At 40.5% G+C, this 20,338-nt stretch overlaps 1 protein-coding gene across 1 annotated transcript in view; it reads left to right on the forward strand.

Moving 5' to 3' along the window:
• The window catches only part of LOC127630026 (galectin-9-like), a 28,737-nt gene extending 11,599 nt beyond the window's left edge, over positions 1-17,138 (forward strand). Inside the window, exons 3-11 of the mRNA XM_052107398.1 lie at positions 3,074-3,281; positions 3,421-3,540; positions 9,284-9,313; positions 9,458-9,487; positions 9,609-9,638; positions 14,173-14,202; positions 15,565-15,653; positions 15,792-15,948; positions 16,142-17,138. Of these exons, the coding sequence (XP_051963358.1) occupies positions 3,074-3,281; positions 3,421-3,540; positions 9,284-9,313; positions 9,458-9,487; positions 9,609-9,638; positions 14,173-14,202; positions 15,565-15,653; positions 15,792-15,948; positions 16,142-16,288 (841 nt within the window). The 3' untranslated portion in view covers positions 16,289-17,138. The remainder of the gene's footprint in view (positions 1-3,073; positions 3,282-3,420; positions 3,541-9,283; positions 9,314-9,457; positions 9,488-9,608; positions 9,639-14,172; positions 14,203-15,564; positions 15,654-15,791; positions 15,949-16,141) is intronic.
• Positions 17,139-20,338: the final 3,200 nt, after the last annotated feature.

The following is a 20,338-nucleotide window of genomic DNA, read 5'->3' on the forward strand; positions in this document are numbered from 1 at the left end:
CCTGAGGAAGGACCTTCTTTCTCAGGGAGAGGGCACCATCTGGCACCCGCGACCAGACCTCTGGAATCTCCATGTCTGGCCCTTGGACAGGATGCGGTAGGCTTAGGTGGCCTACCACCCGCGGTGGTAGACATGATCACTCAGGCGAGAGCCCCCTCAACAAGGCGCCTGTACGCCCTGAAGTGGCGTCTGTTCGCTCAGTGGTGTTCTTCCCATGGTGAAGACCCCCAGAGATGCGCAGTTGGATCAGTGCTTTCCTTTCTGCAGGAAAAGTCGGCTGTCCCCCTCCACCTTGAAGGTGTATGTAGCCGCTATATCGGCACATCACGATGCAGTGGAAGGTAAGTATTTAGGGGAGCACGATTTGGTCATCAGGTTCCTGAGAGGGGCGAGGAGGTTAAACCCCCCCCCCAGGCCTTGCCTCGTTCACTCGTGGGACCTCTCCGTGGTCCTTAGGGGCCTTCAAGGAGCTCCCTTCGAGCCCCTTGAGTCAGCAGAGCTAAAGGCGCTCTCTTTGAAGACCGCCCTCATGACGGCGCTCACCTCAGAGGGTAGGGGACCTGCAGGTGTTCTCTGTTAGCGGACTGTGCCTAGAGTTCGGTCCGGCTTACTCTCACGTCATCCTGAGACCCCGACCGGGCTACGTGCCCAAGGTTACCACGACTCCTTTTAGGGATCAAGTACCCCGTACTGAGGTAAGTGCTCCACATATGCTGGTTGTCCCCTTCGGCAACCCCGTGTGATGTATTTCCCGCATGGGAAAATGGTTTCCCTACCGGTAAACGGCGTCTTCCTTGGACAGAGGGCCCTCTGCCCTGGGTCGCTGTGTTTGTAGTAACTCCTCCCCCCTTGGGTAGGATCTACCACAACGCCGCTCCACACTATGTGCTTCTGCTTCTAACCAGTAAGACCGTGTGTGTATTCCACCTAAAATCACCCCCCCCCCCCCTCGGGGCGGAGTGTGGTCTCCACGGTGTCCTCCTCTTTGGAGGGACACCCCCCAGCTTGGACCATATATTTGGCCCCCAGCCGAACGATTTTGTTCCTTTTACAGGGGAGAATAATAGAGAGAAGGCCCTGGCTGGGCCAGCCAGTCCTTATACTTCTGAGCAGTTAGCTGTTCCCCTAGGTGCAGGGGACCGCTTCATGCCTGCCAGTGTGTTGGGGGTAGTTATGCGACGGCTTGCTGCACTGGCTACGAGGCACACAGAGGTTTGCCCGTCTCGCACCGCCAGTCTGCGTAACTTGGTTCAGCTCTTGTGGCGTTTTCCATTGGGACCCCTAGTGTCAACTCATCGACACAACGTCGAGTGAGTGACAGACGGGGAAACGTCTCGGTTACTGACGTAACCTCAGTTCCCTGATGGAGGGAAGGAGACGTTGTGTCCCTCCGGCCACAACACTGAACCAACCGCTGAAAGCGCCGGGTCTTTGGCTCGGCTCCTCAGTGCGATACCTGATGTGTATTTGTAGCATCACTCCTTTTATACCCGTATGTCCGGGGGAGTGGCATGCAAATTCCACACGCCAATTCTCATTGGCCTTTTCTCAAAATCAGAGATGTCTGGGCTCCGAAAGAGCTACCCCTAGCGTCAGCTCATCGACACAACGTCTCGTTCTCTCCATCAGGGAACGGAGGTTACGTCTGTAACTTCAAATTCCTCAGTGCCGATTCGCTGTTACAAACACGCCAGCGGAGCCCTTTGTCTGGGCTGCCCGGCCGCGCAAACACAGAAGGAAAAGGGGAAAAAGAGCTGGCGCTCTCATCAGAGTGAGACGTCATGCAAATCGACCCCCGCTGGACTGGATAAGCTCCTCTTTTTAATGGATCCAACAAAATTGGATTCATCAGGAATGCCTGTTTTTTATCAGAATCTTTTTAAAGTGTGGAGTTTTTTTAGTGTTCATAAGACTGAGAACTCATATTCTCTCCACTGGCTATTACAAGAACCTTTGATACTTGGGGCCCGTCTGGACATTAATACACACTGTAATTTACCAGGGTACAGTACCTTATTTCAGGAATCCAGGGTCTTCAATTTGGGACATTTATTGACTTTCACTGGACTTCACTTTGAGAATCTGGGAATCAGATCTGCTCGTGTATTTACTCAGTTCTTGACAAAACTAAAATCATGTTTTACAATCGAAGAGGACCACTTACTGAAATACTTTTTTACAGGGGATAGTACTCCTGATATTGAAGATCCCTTTCCGTGTTTAGTTGTTCAACCCAATCTTGATGAGTGTTTAGGTTTTTTGCTTAAACCATGTCTTTGTTTTTAGATTTTTTGTCAAGTGAAGGCAAAAAGCTGTATAGAGCCTGTGTTTTGGTTTTTAATAAGAAGGTGTTTGATCAAAAAGTTTATACACCATGGTGTTCTGTTCTGAAACTGAGTAATGATGTAAAGCCTGAATAGAAATCTAAGAGGGTAGGTGAAATTCAATTGAGAATTCTCCATGGTGCCATTGCTATCAATTCTTTTATTTTGGTGTTAAATCCAGAAGTCAGTTCTGCACGCCCTTTTTGTCTTCAAAGGGAGACAGTTTTTCATGCTTTCATGCATTGTTTTAGACTGGAACCTTTATTTATGAAGCTAAAAGAATTGTGTTTTAGGTTTAATTATACATTTTGTATTGAGTCTTTCATTTTGGGTTTTAAGTATTTTCAGAAAAATAAATTTATCTGTCAACTGTTGAATTTTATTTTAGGCCAAGCAAAAATGGCTATTTATATCAGCAGAAAACTAAATAGAACAAAGGTCTAGTGATGATGTTAATGTCTGTTTTTTAACTTTGATCTAGAGTGTTGATTGATTTTCGGTTTTATAAAACTATGGGAGATTTTTCTACTTTTTAATATGGTGCAGTCATGGGGCTTTGTGTGCAGAATGTGAAGGTGATTTGTTTTTTTCTTTGTAATTTCAAAACGTTCTACTCTTTGTGAAATTTGTCGAATGTATTATATTGTTTAAGCTATTGATAACCGATACTGATTTAATTGTAAATAAAAAAAATTTCAAAAATCAAATCTCTCTCTCTCTCTCTCTCTCTCTTTTATTGTGTTTTCCAGATTTCATATAAATCTTCAGTGTGGTTCCCATTCCAAAGCAGACATTGCTTTGCATTTTAACCCACGCTTTGAGGGTGGCTCTGGCTATGTAGTGCACAATGCCAGTCAAAATGGTTGTTGGGGCTCTGAAGAACGGAAGTATGAAACTCCCTTCCCCTCAGGCCAACAATTCACCCTCCAGATCCTTGTCACCATGGATTCATACAAGGTTATTCATTCACTTTCAGATTTGTATTTCTGTTTCTTTATAGCCTCTGAGTAGGGTAAGTCCACAGCAGGTTATCAATTATTAATTATTAGAGAAGTATTTCTCTTTATTTACTGATTTTTACAATGGTTCTCTCTAGATAAGCACAAATGGGAGACACTTCATGGACTTCATACACCGTATTCCATTCACTCGGGTGGACACCATCTTTGTGGATGGAATGGTGGAACTGAATTCTATTAGTTTCCAGGAACCTGCGGTGAGGACAAAAATACACGTTACAACTATTAAGCATATTACAGCAATGTTATTGTTATATTATGAACGTGAATACAGAAAGTGCAAAAGACTCAATACAATGCCCCAGAAAGTATTTGGAACATTTTGGATACTTAAGCTGCACTTAAAAATGTATGTATTTCATTGCATTGGATAATTATTTTTATTTTGTGCCAGTTTTACAATTACTTTTATTAAGTCAGGGTATCCACGGGTCCTTAAAAATTATTAAAAAGTCATACATTTACTTTTTAAAATTTAACGCCTTAAAAAGTCTTAAATTTCATTTGCTCAGATCTTTAATTTGGGTGTGAATAGAGGATACTCTTAAAACAGCAGAACAAACGTTTGTTTTTTTTAAACTTGAAAACTTGAAATATATGTTAATCCTCCAAAAAAACATATTTTCCCACCTCAGGCACAAAATCCTTATTAATATTATCCTTTTTACTCAGGCAAGGAAGCCTTTCTTATACCACCCTGTTACAGACAATATGTACGCCATTAGAGTAGTAAAACAAGAAATAGATTTAATTTTTTATAGTGAGTGATGAGTGAGTGACTAAAAGAGATAGTGAGTGAATGAGTGAATGATATAGTGAGTGAGTGAGTGAAAGATATAGTGAGTGAGTGAAATATATAGTAAGTGATGAGTGAAAGATATAGTGAGTGATGAGTGAATGAGTGAAAGATATAGTGAGTGATTAGTGAGTGAGTGAAATATATAGTGAGTGATGAGTGAAAGATAGTGAGTGATGAGTGAAAGATATAGTGAGTGATGAGTGAATGAGTTAAAGATATAGTGAGTGATTAGTGAGTGAGTGAAATATATAGTGAGTGATGAGTGAAAGATATAGTGAGTGAGTGAGTGATGAGTGAGCGAGTGAAATATATAGTGAGTGATGAGTGAGTGAAAGATATAGTGAGTTATGAGTGAGTGAGTGAGTGATGAGTGAAAGATATAGTGAGTGAATAGTGAGTAAGTGAAAGATATAGTGAGTGATGAGTAAGTGAGTGAAATATATAGTGAGTGATGAGTGAGTGAGTGAAAGATATAGTGAGTAATGAGTGAGTGAGTGAAAGATATAGTGAGTGAGTAAAAGATATAGTGAGTGAGTGAGTGAAAGATATATTGAGTGTGTGAGTGAGTGATGAGTGAATGAGTAAAAGATATAGTGAGTGATGAGTAAGTGAGTGAAAGATATAGTGAGTGATGAGTGAGTGAGTGAAAGATATAGTGAGTGATGTGTGAGTGAGTGAAAGATATAGTGAGTAATGAGTGGGTGAGTGAAAGATATAGTGAGTGAGTGAGTGAGTGAAAGATATATTGAGTGTGTGAGTGAGTGATGAGTGAATGAGTGAAAGATATAGTGAGTGATGAGTGAGTGAGTGGTGAGTAAGTGAGTGAAAGATATAGTGAGTGATGAGTGAGTGAGTGAAAGATATAGTGAGTGATGAGTGAGTGAGTGAAAGATATAGTGAGTGAAAGATATAGTGAGTGAGTGAGTGGTGAGTGAGTGAAAGATATAGTGAGTGAATAGTAAGTGAAAGATATAGTGAGTGAGTGAAAGATATAGTGAGTGAGTGAGTGAGTGAGTGATGAGTGAATGAGTGAAAGATATAGTGAGTGATGAGTAAGTGAGTGAAATATATAGTGAGTGATGTGTGAGTGAGTGAAAGATATAGTGAGTAATGAGTGGGTGAGTGAAAGATATAGTGAGTGAGTGAGGTAAGTGAGTGAAATATATATTGAGTGTGTGAGTGAGTGATGAGTGAATGAGTGAAAGATATAGTGAGTGATGAGTGAGTAAGTGAAAGATATAGTGAGTGAGTGAGTGAGTGAGTGATGAGTGAATGAGTGAAAGATATAGTGAGTGATGAGTGAGTGAGTGAAAGATATAGTGAGTGATGAGTGAGTGCATGAGTGAAAGATATAGTGAGTGATGAGTGAGTGAGTGAGTGAAAGATATAGTGAGTGAATGAGTGAAAGATAATGAGTGATGAGTGAGTGAGTGAAAGATATAGTGAGTGAATAGTGAGTGAATGAGTGAAAGATAATGAGTGATGAGTGAGTGAGTGAAAGATATAGTGAGTGATGAGTGAATGAGTGAAAGATATAGTGAGTGATGAGTAAGTGAGTGAAAGATATAGTGAGTGATGATTGAGTGAGTGAAAGATATAGTGAGTGATGAGTGAGTGAGTGAGTGAAAGATATAGTGAGAGAATAGTGAGTGAATAAGTGAAAGATAATGAGTGATGAGTGAGTGAGTGAAAGATATAGTGAGTGATGAGTGAATGAGTGAAAATATAGTGAGTATGTGAAAGATATAGTGAGTGATGAGTGAGTGAGTGAAAAATATAGTGAGTAATGAGTGAAAGATATAGTGAGTGAAATATATAGTGAGTGAGTGAAAAATATAGTGAGTGATGAGTGAGTGGAAGATATAGTGAGTGAGTGATGAGTGAGTAAGTGAAAGATATAGTGAGTGATGAGTGAATGAGTGAAAGATATAGTGAGTGATGTGTAAGTGAGTGAAATATATAGTGAGTGGTGAGTGAATGAGTGAAAGATATAATGAGTGAGTGAGTGAAAGGTATAGTGAGTGAAAGATAGAGTGAGTGAGTGAGGTAAGTGAAAGATATAGTGAGTGAGTGAGTGAAAGATATAGTGAGTGAGTGAGTGAGTGAGTGAGTGAAAGATATATTGAGTGCATGAGTGAGTGATGAGTGAATGAGTGAGTAAGTGAAAGATATAGTGAGTGATGAGAGAGTGAGTGAAAGATGTAGTGAGTGATGAGTGAGTGATTAGTGAATGAGTGAAATATATAGTGAGTGATGAGTGAGTGAGTGAAAGATATAGTGAGTGAATAGTGAGTGAGTGAATGAGTGAAAGATAATGAGTGATGAGTGAGTGAGTGAAAGATATAGTGAGTGAGTGAGGTGGGTGAGTGAAAGATATGATTGCGTGAGTGAGTGAAAGAGATAGTGAGAGAGTGTGTGATGATTGACTGAAAGATAAAGTGAGTCATTTTCACATTCAAATGGGAAGCAAAACCACCCCATCACATCCCTTACCACCACGTCACAATAAAACATGTGACGGGGTGGTATGTGACAGGGTGGTAAATTTCATCCCAAAATGGCCGCAGATCTCACATGTGGTCAAGTTCCTCACTTAGCATGAATGCATTCAATCTGAAATATTTTCTTTGCATTAATAATGTAAAAAATGTAATAAAAAACAGTTTTCCCTATCTATTTTGCATGACGGGGTGGTTGGTTTGAGCTTGACGTACCCTGCCTAACATGAAAAAGCAACAAATAAACAAAGTAAAAGAATGTCAGAACTTGCCTGCTTTTGTTCTTCGTGGCTACAAGGCTCAAATTATATCATTTCCACTTTGTGATGTAATTTAAAGCAACAGTACATTATTGATAGATAAAACAAGTTAGTGTGACGGGGTGGTAAGTCAAACTGAGGCACGCACACAAATCATAAAATATTTACAAAAAAAGGTTTATTTTGAATAAATATATCTTATATATACAGGGACACACATAAAATCCTGAAAATAATAAATGTTTGAAAAAAATATATAACTTATTTGGTGATATTTTAGATGCAAATGTCATGTTGGTCAACACGGACATGTGAAATTGGCTACGATTAAAATGATTAGTACCAAGAGTATGTTACTCTTTAAGAATAGTATTTTTATCATATATTATGTTAACAAGAAAGCTTGATTTAATAACTTTAAGCTTTGGAAACACACTTTGGGACATTTTTTGTGCCTTATGCATCATCAAACGTTGCGGACCCAAATGGCACCCTGGTTGCAGGTTGTGAAGGATAGACGTACAGTCTCTTCGATGAGATGTACTGCAGTTTAAAGTGTTTTTGGATCCTTCAGTGTACAAAACATTTAAAAAATATATATTTTCAAGAACACTCAGTAGACAAAAAACTCCAAACAACATGAGTTGTGGAAAATCAGATGGGATATTGGAGCTTTTTACAGATTTACACTGTGCATGCCATTGAAGAGACGGTAAGTCTATCTCTCACAGCCTCATTTCCATTCCCATTAAAAATCAAAGATGGTGCTACTGTGAATAAGGTCTTTAGACCAGTCCTCTTGTTTACAAAAATGTCAGCGCATGTACAGTAAATGATGGCAGAAAGCCCACTGATTGTTGGGTTAGATTTGACAGATTAGAGGATTAAACGAAAGTATGACACAAAACCATCATAAATACAAGCATATTCTCGGCGATACAATTACTATAATGATATGAGTTAATAACAAACATGTAAGCGTGTTAGCTATAAATTTATGCTGCAAAGTTGGGAGTCGAAATGATCTCCTCAGTCCAATCAGCTCTGTTTATGATCTTGAAGCCACAGCAGTCAATGAGAGCCCTCGGAATCGTTTTAACAATGTAATCTGATAAAAGTTGTCTTTTTATAGTTGATGCATGTTTTTTGCCACCACTTCCATGTTTGAAATAATTGGCGACGTTGCCAAACCATTGTTCTAATGCTTCCTGTCTTGCTAGAAAGCAAGTGACTAAAGAGAAGGGTCACAATATAGGCTACATACGTTAGGCTACATGCATTCTTAATGAATTCATTTAGAGTTTTAATGATGTATTAACTTATTAACACTTACATTCACAATAAAACATATATAAAAACACGTCCAGAGACATTCAAGTAGCCTCAGCGTTTTTATTTACCAGCTAATTAATTAATGTGGGGGTTTTTTATTGCAAAAGTGGTCTTAGATTTTTCTTTTATTTGGCCTTAAAAAGTCTTAAAGTTAATTGCTTCGAACCTGCAGATACCCTGTAAGTCCCATGGGGAAACTCAGTGTGTATATGAAGATGATTCCCCTCAGTCAGGTGCCCTAGTTGTCATTTAGCCCATTAAGTATGGACATGCTTCACTAATTGTAATGCTTGAGCAACGAGGCAGACGAGGAGATGCGGATCCAAATGCAGTTTTAGATTTTATTAAATAAACAAACAAGTAAACACAAAGGAACACCCTCAATGGGGAAATAAAACTGAAAACTGAAAACTAAACACGATGAAAACAAACAGAGAACTCGGGCAGGGAACACATACCAGGCTGACAACAAACAACGATAGACAAGGAGTGAACAAAGAACCGAGGTATAAATACATAAACATGGGACAAAGGGGCCAATGAACAAACAGAACTCAAACAAGATAACAAGGTGATTAACAGAAGCAAAATGGCAAATCAACGAGGGCAGGTGCAAACAATGAACGGTGAACACGAAAGCTAACAAAGAGACTATGGAGTACACAAGGGACAAAAGTGAAAACTAAGGAATGCAAAAGTGACAAAAATGGCAAACGAAAGGGCAACAGTGAAACAAGACAAGGTATACATAACACTAATTGTGACATCCAGAAAGTGTACAAATAATTTTGTCTTAATTTCATACAGTATATCTGTTGCAGTACCATTTGAAACCTAACTTGCTTTGAAAGTTTTCTTGTGCATATTTCTTTAAAACAAATGAAATTTTGTTATATAATGTTATATAAAGACATTTGTAAATTTTTATGTGTGGAGAAAGTGTTAAAATAATTTTTGGGGTTACTGTATATTTTAATGCCATTTTTTAAATGTATGTTTTGTGGATTAGAGTAATATGATAAATGAACATTATGAACTTTTTCCTTTGCAGCCCTACTTGCCTCCTCAACCAGGTTTTCCAGTAAGTATTATCATCCCAATAACAGTAAGACAGAGTTCAGCTCAGTCGAAATGCTATGTCACTGTTGAGATAGCAAAACCATGTATAATGACATGCATAACATTACAACCTCTTTTGAAGCCACTTTGTATATTATCTTTCCAGGGTTATATTCAAGTGCAACCAGTATTTCAGGTAGGAATATGTTGGAGGTTTGCTAATGCTAATGCAAAAAAATTAATAGTATAATTTAAACAAATGCCATTTTCTCTTTAGTTTTCCTGACTTAAACAACTGCAATTCATTTTATTTACAGCCTCAGTATGCTGCACCTCCAGGATGTGGGGTAAGTTGAAGATATCAAATGCTAATCATGTGACAACTTTATGGGGACCTACGCTTGAGTGTTAAAAAATTCCTACTTTTATTATTCCACAAACTTTAACAGACCCACAACTGATGAGCCATTGAGGTTGAAAAAGCTTCTAGAAACCATATAACGAATCCTACAATTCATTAGATTGCTGGTTCAAAGATCCCTTTGATTATTCTGTTAATATATTAACCTGTAAATATATGGATCTGGCATTATGCATCTTTTTGTCTTATGTGGGCATTAATGTACTCTTCCAATAAGAAACATGTTGTTCTTTAATTTAGTTTTGTCCACACATTCTGTATTCCATCAAATGATAATTACTACCAAGGAAAGAACTGATTACTAAGAATCTCTATGAATGAACTTGTTTTTCCATGTTTGGTGTGGCAAAGACTTGTACCAAACACAAAGGGGCTCATTAATTACTATAACTAAATTCACTAAGTCATGCCAGTGCACATAACTTTCTGTTCCCTGTCTGTCGCTCTCTCGACATTTTGTCGGAGAAGCGACACTAGGGGTCTCTCTTGAGCGCCGAATATGCCTCTGATCTATGAAAAAAGGCCAATGAGAAGTTGGCAGACAGTATTTGCATACCCCGCCCCCAGACATACGGGTATAAAGGCGAGGAAATACTATGAGTTCATTCAGAAATGTGGTGTGCATGCTGTTTGCTACGAGTCACACCTGTTCCTGTATTCCTCTGATGCTCTGCATGCTGTTGGATTGACGGCGCATTACAGCGTCTTTCTCCTTCCTTGCACGCAGTGCAATTTGCCCCTGGGCGCTTCGACAGCACAGATAAAACTCTAAAAGAGTTATTAAAAGAGTGATTTTCTTCAAAAGAGTATATTTCACTAAAAGAGCAATACACAGTGGCGTTGAACGTCCTTTTTAAAGATGCCCTTCCACCCCTGTGTAGTTCCTGGATGCGGTAGAGTGCTCTCCGCTTCAGACGGCCACAGGCGTTGTCTCGTGTGTCTGGGCAGCGATCACACAGAGGCTGCGTTTGTGGATGGTTCATGCTCTCACTGCGAGGGCATGACCGTGGCAACGTTGCGAGAGTGTTCCGGGCAACAGCCGGCCGGTTCCGACGAGTTCAGAGGACGCCTACACCGGACCTCCTCCTCAGTCGCTAACCCGCCCCCTGCCCGGTGTGCGGAGCAAGGTAAGTGCTTTGAGTCTTTTCTCAGCACTAGAGCCTCGGGACGCACCCTTGCCTCCCGACGCCGTACTACCTGCTCCGCCCCGCTGCGAAGCCCTGCCGGTTACGTCAAAAATACTCGTCCCTTTGGTGCCCCTAGCACGGAGATTGGATGCGTGGATTTCACTTCCCAACCTGTCACGCTGGCTAGCCCGGACCATCCGACTCGTTTATGCAATTCAGTTTGCCAGGCCCCTGCCCCCCTTCGCGGGCGTCCGCTTTACTGCAGTACACGGCGAACATGCCAAATCATGTGCACAGAAATCGTTACTCTTTTACTCAAAGACGCGATAGAGCCTGTCCCTCCAACCGAAATGAAGAAGTGTTTCTACAGCCCTTACTTCATTGTACTCAAGAAAGGCGGCGGCTTACGACCGATCTTGGACTTGCGAGTTTTCAACCGGGCTTTGCTCAAACTCCCGTTCAAAATGCTCACGCAAAAGCACATTTTAACTTGCGTCCGGCATCTAGATTGGTTCGCAGCGGTAGACCTGAAGGACGCGTACTTCCACGTCTCAATTCTGCCTCGACACCGACCCTTTCTACGGTTCGCGTTCGACGGCCAGGCGTATCAGTACAAAGTCCTGTCCCCTCGTGTCTTCACAAAAGTCGCAGAGGCAGCTCTTGCCCCGCTTCGAGAAGCCGGCATCCACATACTCAATTACCTCGACGACTGGCTCATTCTGGCCCACTCACGAGAGTTACTATGCGCTCACAGAGACCAGGTGCTCAGGCACCTCAGCCGCTTGGGGCTTCAGGTCAACTGGGAAAAGAGCAAGCTCGACCCGGTTCAGAGCATCTCTTTTCTCAGGAAGGAGTTAGACTCAGTCTCACTGTCAGCACGACTCACCAACGAGCATGCGTATTCGGTGCTAAGATGCCTTGCCAATTTCAGGCCAGGCACAACGGTCCCTTTAAAACTCTTCCAGAGGCTCCTGGGGCATATGGCGTCCTCCACGGCAGTCGCGCCGCTGGGGTTGATGCATATGAGACCACTTCAGGACTGGCTTCAGACTCTAGTCCCGAGATGAGCATGGCGCCATGGCACACATCGGGTAACGATCACCCTCGCCTGCAGGGAGACATTCAAACCCTGGTCAGAACTCTGCTTTGTACGGGCAGGAGTACCCTTACAGCTGGTGTCCCGACGTGTCATGGTCACAACCGATGCATCCAGATTGGGTTGGGGCACCGTATGCAACGAGCACGCAGCTGCGGGCCGTTGGAGAGGGGCCCCGCTGTGCTGACATATCAATTGCCTAGAGTTGCTGACCGTTGTCTTTGCCTTGTGGAAGTTCCTCCCGTTAGTTCGTTACAAACATGTCCTAGTCAGGTCAGACAGCACCACATACATAAATCGCCAAGGCGGCGTACGCTCCCGCCACATGTCACGACTCGCCCGTCATCTCCTCCTTTGGAGCCAGCAGCGCTGCGTGCCACTCAATGTGGATGCGGACGCGCTGTCAAGACAGCGCTTGCCCAGTCGATCCAGCTGATTTGGGACCGGTTCGGCAAGGCCCAGGTAGACTTGTTTGCCTCCAGAGAGACCTCCCACTGCCCGCTCTGGTATGCCCGAACAGAGGCTCCCCTCGGGGCAGACGCATTGGCACACAGCTGGCCTGCGGGGCTGCGCAAGTATGCATTTCCCCCAGTGAGCCTTCTTGCACAGGTGCTGTGCAATGTCAGGGAGGACGAGGAGCAAGTCACCCTAGTGGCCCCCTTACTGGCCCACCCGGGCCTGGTTCTCGGACCTCGTACTCCTCGCAACAGCCCCTCCCTGGTGAATTACTCCTTGGGGGAAGGACCTTCTTTCTCAGGGACGGGGCACGCTCTGGCATCCGCACCCAGACCTCTGGACCTCCACGTCTGGCCCCTGGACAGGACGTGGAAGATCTAGCTGGTCTACCACCTACCATCGTAGACACGATCAACCAAGCCAGGGCCCATTCTACCAGGCAACTTTACACACAAAATTGGCGCCTTTTCGTAAATTGGTGTTCTTCCCAGGCTGGTGACCCACAGTGGTGCACAGTTAGGTCAGTGCTCTTATTCCCACAGGAGAAGTTGGAAGGGAGGCTGTCCCCTTCCACCTTGAAGGTGTATGTTGCCGCTATCGCAGCTCACCAAATCTCTGGGTAAGCATGACTTAGTCATCAGGTCCCTAAGAGGCGCCCGGAGGTTAAATCCCTCCCAGCCAAGCCTGTTCCCCTCCTGGGATCAAGCCGCTAGAATCAGCCGGTCTCAGGGCCCCCTCCCTAAAGACGGCCCTGCTGATCGCGCTCGACTCCATCAAGAGGGTCGGGGACCTGCAAGTGTTCTCTGTCAGTGACACTTTCCTGGAGATTGGTCTGGCAGACACCCATGTGATCCTACCACGACCGGGCTACGTGCCCAAGGTTCCTACCACGCCCTTTAGAGACCAGGTTGTGAACCTGCAAGCGCTGCCCCAGGAGGAGGCAGACCCAGAAGATGGTATGTGCTTTGCTTTAGATGCTCTGAGCAGCTCTTTGTCTGCTTTGGTGGACAGTGGAAAGGGAACGCTGTCTCCAAACAGAGGCTTTCCCACTGGGTCGTGGACGCCATTTCATTGGCCAATCACACCCAGGCCATGATCCTCCCTAACCCTTTTGGATCTGCATTTCAGTGGAGGAACTTGCCGACCCAGTCCACTACGGGTACTTAATCTACCCTGTACTAGAATAGGTGCAGCTGGGACTGCCTCTCCCTTAGGCAGTCCCAGCTGCCCTCCTGTCGCCGTGTTGTAGCAACTCCCACCTCATTGAGGCTGGATCTACCACTGCGCCACTTTCCACATGTCGCCTAAAAACCCATGTGATGTATTCACCACTTTTACCTCCCCTTCCGGGCAGGTGTGGTCTCCGCAGGGTCTTCTCCCCCTGAAAGAATAGGAAACTGGGTAAGACCCCCTTCCCTTGATGGATGTAAGGGCCCCGGCCGTTTATTGCTCTATGCGGAGAAACATAGAGAGAAAAGAGGCCTAGCCAGGCTCGGCCCGTTCCCAGGTTGGCATGTGATTTATTCAGCTCTTGTTTTAGATAGTTTTACTACACTTGTATATTTACAGTAATAATTATCTTTATAAATTAATTATATATAATTTTATTGTTGTTCTGTATTATATAAATGTTGTTATTGCACATTGCAGTATCTTCTGTTCTCTACTGTTTGAGATCATATTAAGCATTTCCTCATATCTTTCAGTCACTGTTGTGAGATCACAATGTGTTTCTCCTATATACAGAAGTGACACTAATAAAAACAACTTTTTTCCTTCAGTTCCCTTCAGATCCGGCTCCAGCTGCCTATGTAAGAGCAGTTCTCACCACAGCAAATTACATCACATTTAAAGCACATTTAGGGGAAAAGTCATACATTAATTATTATTTTTACATTGTACAGTATGTATTGTGCCTTGCAAAACGATTTAGGCCTATTAGAGCAATTCTTCAACTCTCATATTCTACTGAATTTAACATAAAATATAAACAAGATAATCAGTTGACTTTGGTTTTATGAGATATATAGGTTATATATAATTTTCTTTCTTCTTTGGAAAGCAAAAGGACATATTTGCAGAATGACAGCTTCAGTCACTATTCACTTTCATTGCATTTTTGTTACAATAATTATTAGATGAACTATCCCTTAAATTTGATTGAAATTTTGCCAAAGAACATTAGTTTATGATCTTAACTGTAAAAGTCCCTTTAGGAAATGTAACCTTATTGTTCAGGAGCCACTCAGATATGGACCTTCCCTTCGGATCATGTTTTTATGGCACGTAGCCTCTTCTCTTGCATTTCTTCCCTCCATTATTCTCCATGTATTCCTCTTACACTTTAAATAAGAATTTAAGTCTGCTGACAAAGAACAAATTTGGTTATCAACCTTATTTAATTATAGGGATGGTGCTGTGTCCCATGGCATTGGCATTTGCACCTCAGATGTGGCTTCATTTATTCTATCCTCACATATAATTTAGTTAGATATTTTAGATATTGCTGAACATGTTCATAAAACCAGTGTCACTTTAAATTTAGCCTTTAAAAAAAAATAAAAAATCCCCTTTTTCTCCCAATTTTAGAATGCCCAATTCTCACTCTTAGTAGGTCCTCATGGTGATGCGGTTACTTTCATTCCGGGTGATGGAGGACAAGTCCCAGTTGCCTCCGCTTCTGAGACCGTCAATCCATGTATCTTATCACGTGGCCCGCTGTGCATGACACCGCGGAGACTCACAGCATTGGAGGCTCATGCTACTCTCCACAATCCACACACAACTTTCCACATGCCCCATTGAGAGCGATAACCACTAATAGTGACCTCCCTAGCAACCGGGCCAATTTAGTTGCTTAGGAGACCTGGCTGGAGTCACTCAGCACACCCTGGATTCGAACTCGTGACTCCAGGGGTGGTAGTCAGTGTCAATATTCGCTGAGCTACCCAGGCCCCTAAATTAAATATTTTTGAACATCAGTTTTTAAATAATGTTTGAATGAGTATCTCACACAGCATTATGAAATTTCAGTCATTTGTATTTCAGTAAAGTGTTAGAAGAGATAATACTTATTTACTAGTATTCTACAAATATGTAATATGCTACAGTATATTGCAATAGAAAATAATATTTTATTATAAATACTGTCTATTATTTTGACCCACAATCAGACTATCCCATACAAAAGCATCATCAACGGAGGAATGAAACCTGGCAAAAACATTGTCATCCATGGAGTGATTAATCCTAACGCTAATAGGTTTGACACATTAGAGATTAACTCTTCAGTAACATATACATTTTTACAAATATTCTGTTATTTTTCAGTCAATATTAATGACACAAAGTGAAGATCATTATAACATATTTGTCCTTAATTTTCTGCTTTCTCCATCAGAGTAACATTTAACCTGCGCCACAGAACTGGGATTGCATTACACTACAATGTTCGTTTCGATGAGAATGTGGTTGTGCGCAACACCAATCAGATGGAGAAGTGGGGAACGGAGGAACGGTTTGGAGGCATGCCATTTAAAAAAGGGCAACCTTTTCAGGTAAACCAATTCACATCTTTATGATCCCTGAAAATCTATTTTTTATTCAAATGAACAGACTGTAACAGGACATGTTCCATTAATAATGGTTGCCTACTTTATAGTGTTGCTGTTAAGAATTGTCATTGTGAAAATTACAGTAAGTTACAATAAGAAATAAGACATCTTACTCTCAGTTTTGTATATGTTTCAGGTCACCATCTCTTGCAATCCTGATCATTACAACGTGCTTTTCAATGGCCAACAAGCACACACTTACAATCATCGTTACAAAGAACTGAGCGAAATTGATATTTTCGAGGTTTGCGGAGATCTACGGTTGACTTTAGTGCAGGCCTAACAAGGATTTCAGGATTGCTAAGCAATTATATAAAAAAATCGCTTATAAAATGCACTCAAATAAAGCAGAAGAAAAAAGCATTGCTAATTAAGGAATTAAGGAGTTTCACTGTGTAATGCATCGTCAACTGAAATCATGCAAAGCACTGTGATTTTGGCATTTCTTTAACAAAACTTTATTAGTAGTAGCATAAAGCATTAACCTCAATTGTGTTCCATATTCATTAAAAAATATTCATGTAGCCTCTTTTGAAGACATATGTAGCATGTTTTAGCTTGTATGGTCCTATATGTTTTTATAAAGATCCTTACTCTCTCTGTGCTTTGATGATATTGTGCTTACATTAAACTTAGTATTCCCATGAGAGCATCAGTGTGGCGTTATACTGTCAACTTTTATATCTAGCATTTCTTACCAGCATATTAAAAACTATAAAGTTATTCACAGATAAGTTATGTAGGTCCTCACAATGCAAGTTAATGAGTACCAACATTTTAAAGCTCCAAAAAGTACAAAAAGGCAGCATAAAAGTAATCTACACAACTCCAGTGGATAAATCCACATCTTCAGAAGTGATATGATAGGTGTGGGTGAGAAACGGATCAATATTTAAGTCATGTTTTACTATAAATTCTCCTTCCATCCCAGTAGGTGGCGATATGCACGAAGTTGATACCCATTCAATTGCATTGTGTGGACCTACATAGCTGAAATATTCTTCTTTAAATCTTGGTGTTCAGCAGAAGAAAGTCACACATCTGGAATGGCATGAGGAATTAAATTTTTTTGGTGAACTATCCTTTTAACGCACATTTAATTAGGGATGATGTATCGGCTTGACGAGCTCTATCCAAGTCCAATACTATGTGTTAGTCATGTTCTTTACTGTCAAGCTCCAAAAATGACATTAAAGAACCATAAAAACACCATTATAGCAGTTCATATGACTCATTGACTGCATTTTATTCAAAGCCACTTTGTGGGATACAAAGTGATTCACTGTGAATCACAAAAGGCTATGTTTAATAAGTAAATGAATGCTCTGATCGATGACACAAACTCACACAGGCTGGTGATGCACTCGTGGCTATTTTTAGACTTCACAGCAGTGCACAATATTTGAGTGCTACTCAAGCACAGCATCTCAAATGTTGATGCTCAATAGTTCGGTTCACTTATAATATGCATTCAGAACGGCACGAGTTGCATTTTACCAGAATTTGAATAAGGGGCAAATTAAATTACTGTGAACTTGCCTACAAACAGACACAAACAGGACTTCCTGGAGAGTTTAGAACAGGGGTGGGCAACTATTTTGGGGGATTTAGCATGTAAAGGGTAATGTTTTAGAGAAAAATAAGTAAACTCGCCCACTTTGCAGCAAACATTAAAAGTTCTATAAATTTGTTTATTTTTTTTATTAAAACAGTCCCCTGATGTAGAGATTGATACATTTAATAATAAATTAACAGGGAAGTAGAGATGGTAAAATAAATTAATACATTCCTTTTGAGATACAATGTTCTGAATTGATTTGGTTTTTGTATTTTTTAAGCCCAGAAATAGTTTTCTGAAGTGTATCTGTGACTAAAGGGACTATTCTGCAATTGCCTAAACTATTGTATTGCTATACAAAGGTGTAAATACTTTTCTATCAGGCATTAAAAAACTGAATAAAGGCTGCGCTTATTAATTTATTTTACCATCTCTACTTCCCTGTTAATTTATTATTCAATTTATCAATCTCTACATCTGGGGACTGTTTTAATAATAAAAAAAAAATAATAATGTATAGAACTTTTAATGTTTGCTGCAAAGCGGGCGAGTTTACATATTTTTTTCTAAAACATTACCCGTATACATGCTAAAAGGGTCATGATGCGGGTCTCTTGGATGGTTTGACTTTCAGCACACAACTGAATAACACAGGCTGCATGACTAAATAATTACTGCAAGAGTTAGATTAACATACGGGCGTGAAGGGACTTTGACATTTCAGAATTGCACAAATAAATTGACCCAATTGCACTCTGGCTTGCTTTTGCTCGCATGTCAATGATGCCGAGATCTACTTTTATATTTAATTTAATCACTGAGAAGGTTTACCTGCAAAATTAGTAGCACCAAACATCACAAGCAGCCTCAAGAATGAACAGAGTCGCCGTATAACACTTTTCCTTGAGCAGAATATTGCACTACAGATCGCTAAGTTTGTTCAAAGTGGAAAGCGAGATAGAAAAAGCGCACTCGTGTGCATGGTTGCCAGATTGCACAAAATAGGTATAACATTAGGCAGAATATTTCCAATTTGCGCAAGTATAAATCCCAAACTGGGGGTGTTTCGTCTCTTATCTGGCAACCCTGAGCATGTTAAACACTTGTGGAGACGCGTTATGTCCCAATGCAAGTTAATTGAACTATCCAATGAAACAAAAAACGCTTTTACGATAAATGAGCCGCGGGCCACATTAACCATGTGGAGGGCCTGATCTGGCCCGCGGGCCATATATTGACCATGTCTGGATTAGAACGTCCCAATAAAAGCACGAGGGTTTAAAAAGTGCACGATTTCAATATATTACTGTTGTATTTAAAATGAATAGTCAATAAAATTAATAGCAATTTTTATAATTTCTATTATTGTCATCATTAGTATTTGTTTACAATTTATAACAATATGTAATTTAGAACTGTGTGAATGAAAAGTGGACTGATGTCTTACAACTAAATTGAACAAATAAGAGATCCCTTTAAAGTCCAGATGCAAGTTGAAAGATTTTTGGGGAAAAAAAAGGCAAAAATAAAACACTGGTTTCTTTTCTACTGAACACCTGAAAACTGGAATTACTGTTTATTTTGTTGCTACAATATCCAGTATACTAGTTGATAACAAATTGTTTCTTAATAAGCTATATATTTATATTGAAATAATGTGTAGTTAGGGGTTTGTGTTTCTTTACATATTAAAGAGTACTCCCAAATAGGTCCACACAATAATGTAAAGATATTCTAAACTGATTATGCAAAAAACAACACTGTTATCGGTTTGCGATCTGTATTGGCCAATACTGAGATTTCTGATATCAGAATCAGATCGAAAGAGAAAAAGTGGTATCGGGGCATCCCTATATTTAACATAGTACCCTTGGCAAGCAGAGTGAGGTATGGTTCCTACTTTTTTGGTATGTTTTCTGTTTATTTCATAGTGAGTTAAGCTTGTGATTATTTATGTTTATTCTATGACCATGTTTTATGTTTGTTTTCATTTGTTTTTATTTATTTTCAGGGGTGGGAAGGTAACTTTTAAAATGTATTCCTTTATAGATTACAAAATACAAGCTGTACAATGTTATTTGTTACGTATTCTGAAAACTCAAGGTCAGTAACATAATTAATATACTTTGGATTACTTCTTCAGCACACTTTTGTTTTTTGTTTTTTTACATGTTTTTACTATAAACAAACAAACAAACAAACAAAACTGACAGTACACTACACAAAACACTTGAAAAGCCTAAATATCTTACACAGTATTACTTCTAAAACAAGATAAAGTAAATTAATCTTGCTTTAAGGATTTTTCGATATTTTTACAGGAAAACGATACAAAATATTTTTACAATTCTAGAGAAAAAAATTATCTAATATGGATTTTCTTGACAGAAAAAAATATAAACATGCCTTATAACAGGTGCATGTAAAAGGGCTAGAAATTAAAACAAGGTTAACTATTTCTGTTGCTCCAAACTTACTTCATAAATTCACAGTGTACACAACAACATATTTTTACATAGGTGGTTTCTCTCTATTATGCCAGAACCCCTCAACAAAGGAGGAGGTAGGTCAGCAAAACAAAGCAGATCACGGCGAGGAGACCAGAGACCATTCTTTTTGAATGGATAAAGGAAGGAGATGCTTCAGTGTGCTGAATAAACTGCTTTTGTGAGGAAACATCTCATCACTTAATTAATTGACTGCCTGTCCACTAATCTTCAACATGTTTGATATTAGACAATCCTATTGGAGTTCACTACAGTAAAAGCGGTGTTA

Source organism: Xyrauchen texanus, chromosome 36, assembly GCF_025860055.1.
Source record: "Xyrauchen texanus isolate HMW12.3.18 chromosome 36, RBS_HiC_50CHRs, whole genome shotgun sequence".
NCBI classification, from domain to species: domain Eukaryota; kingdom Metazoa; phylum Chordata; class Actinopteri; order Cypriniformes; family Catostomidae; genus Xyrauchen; species Xyrauchen texanus.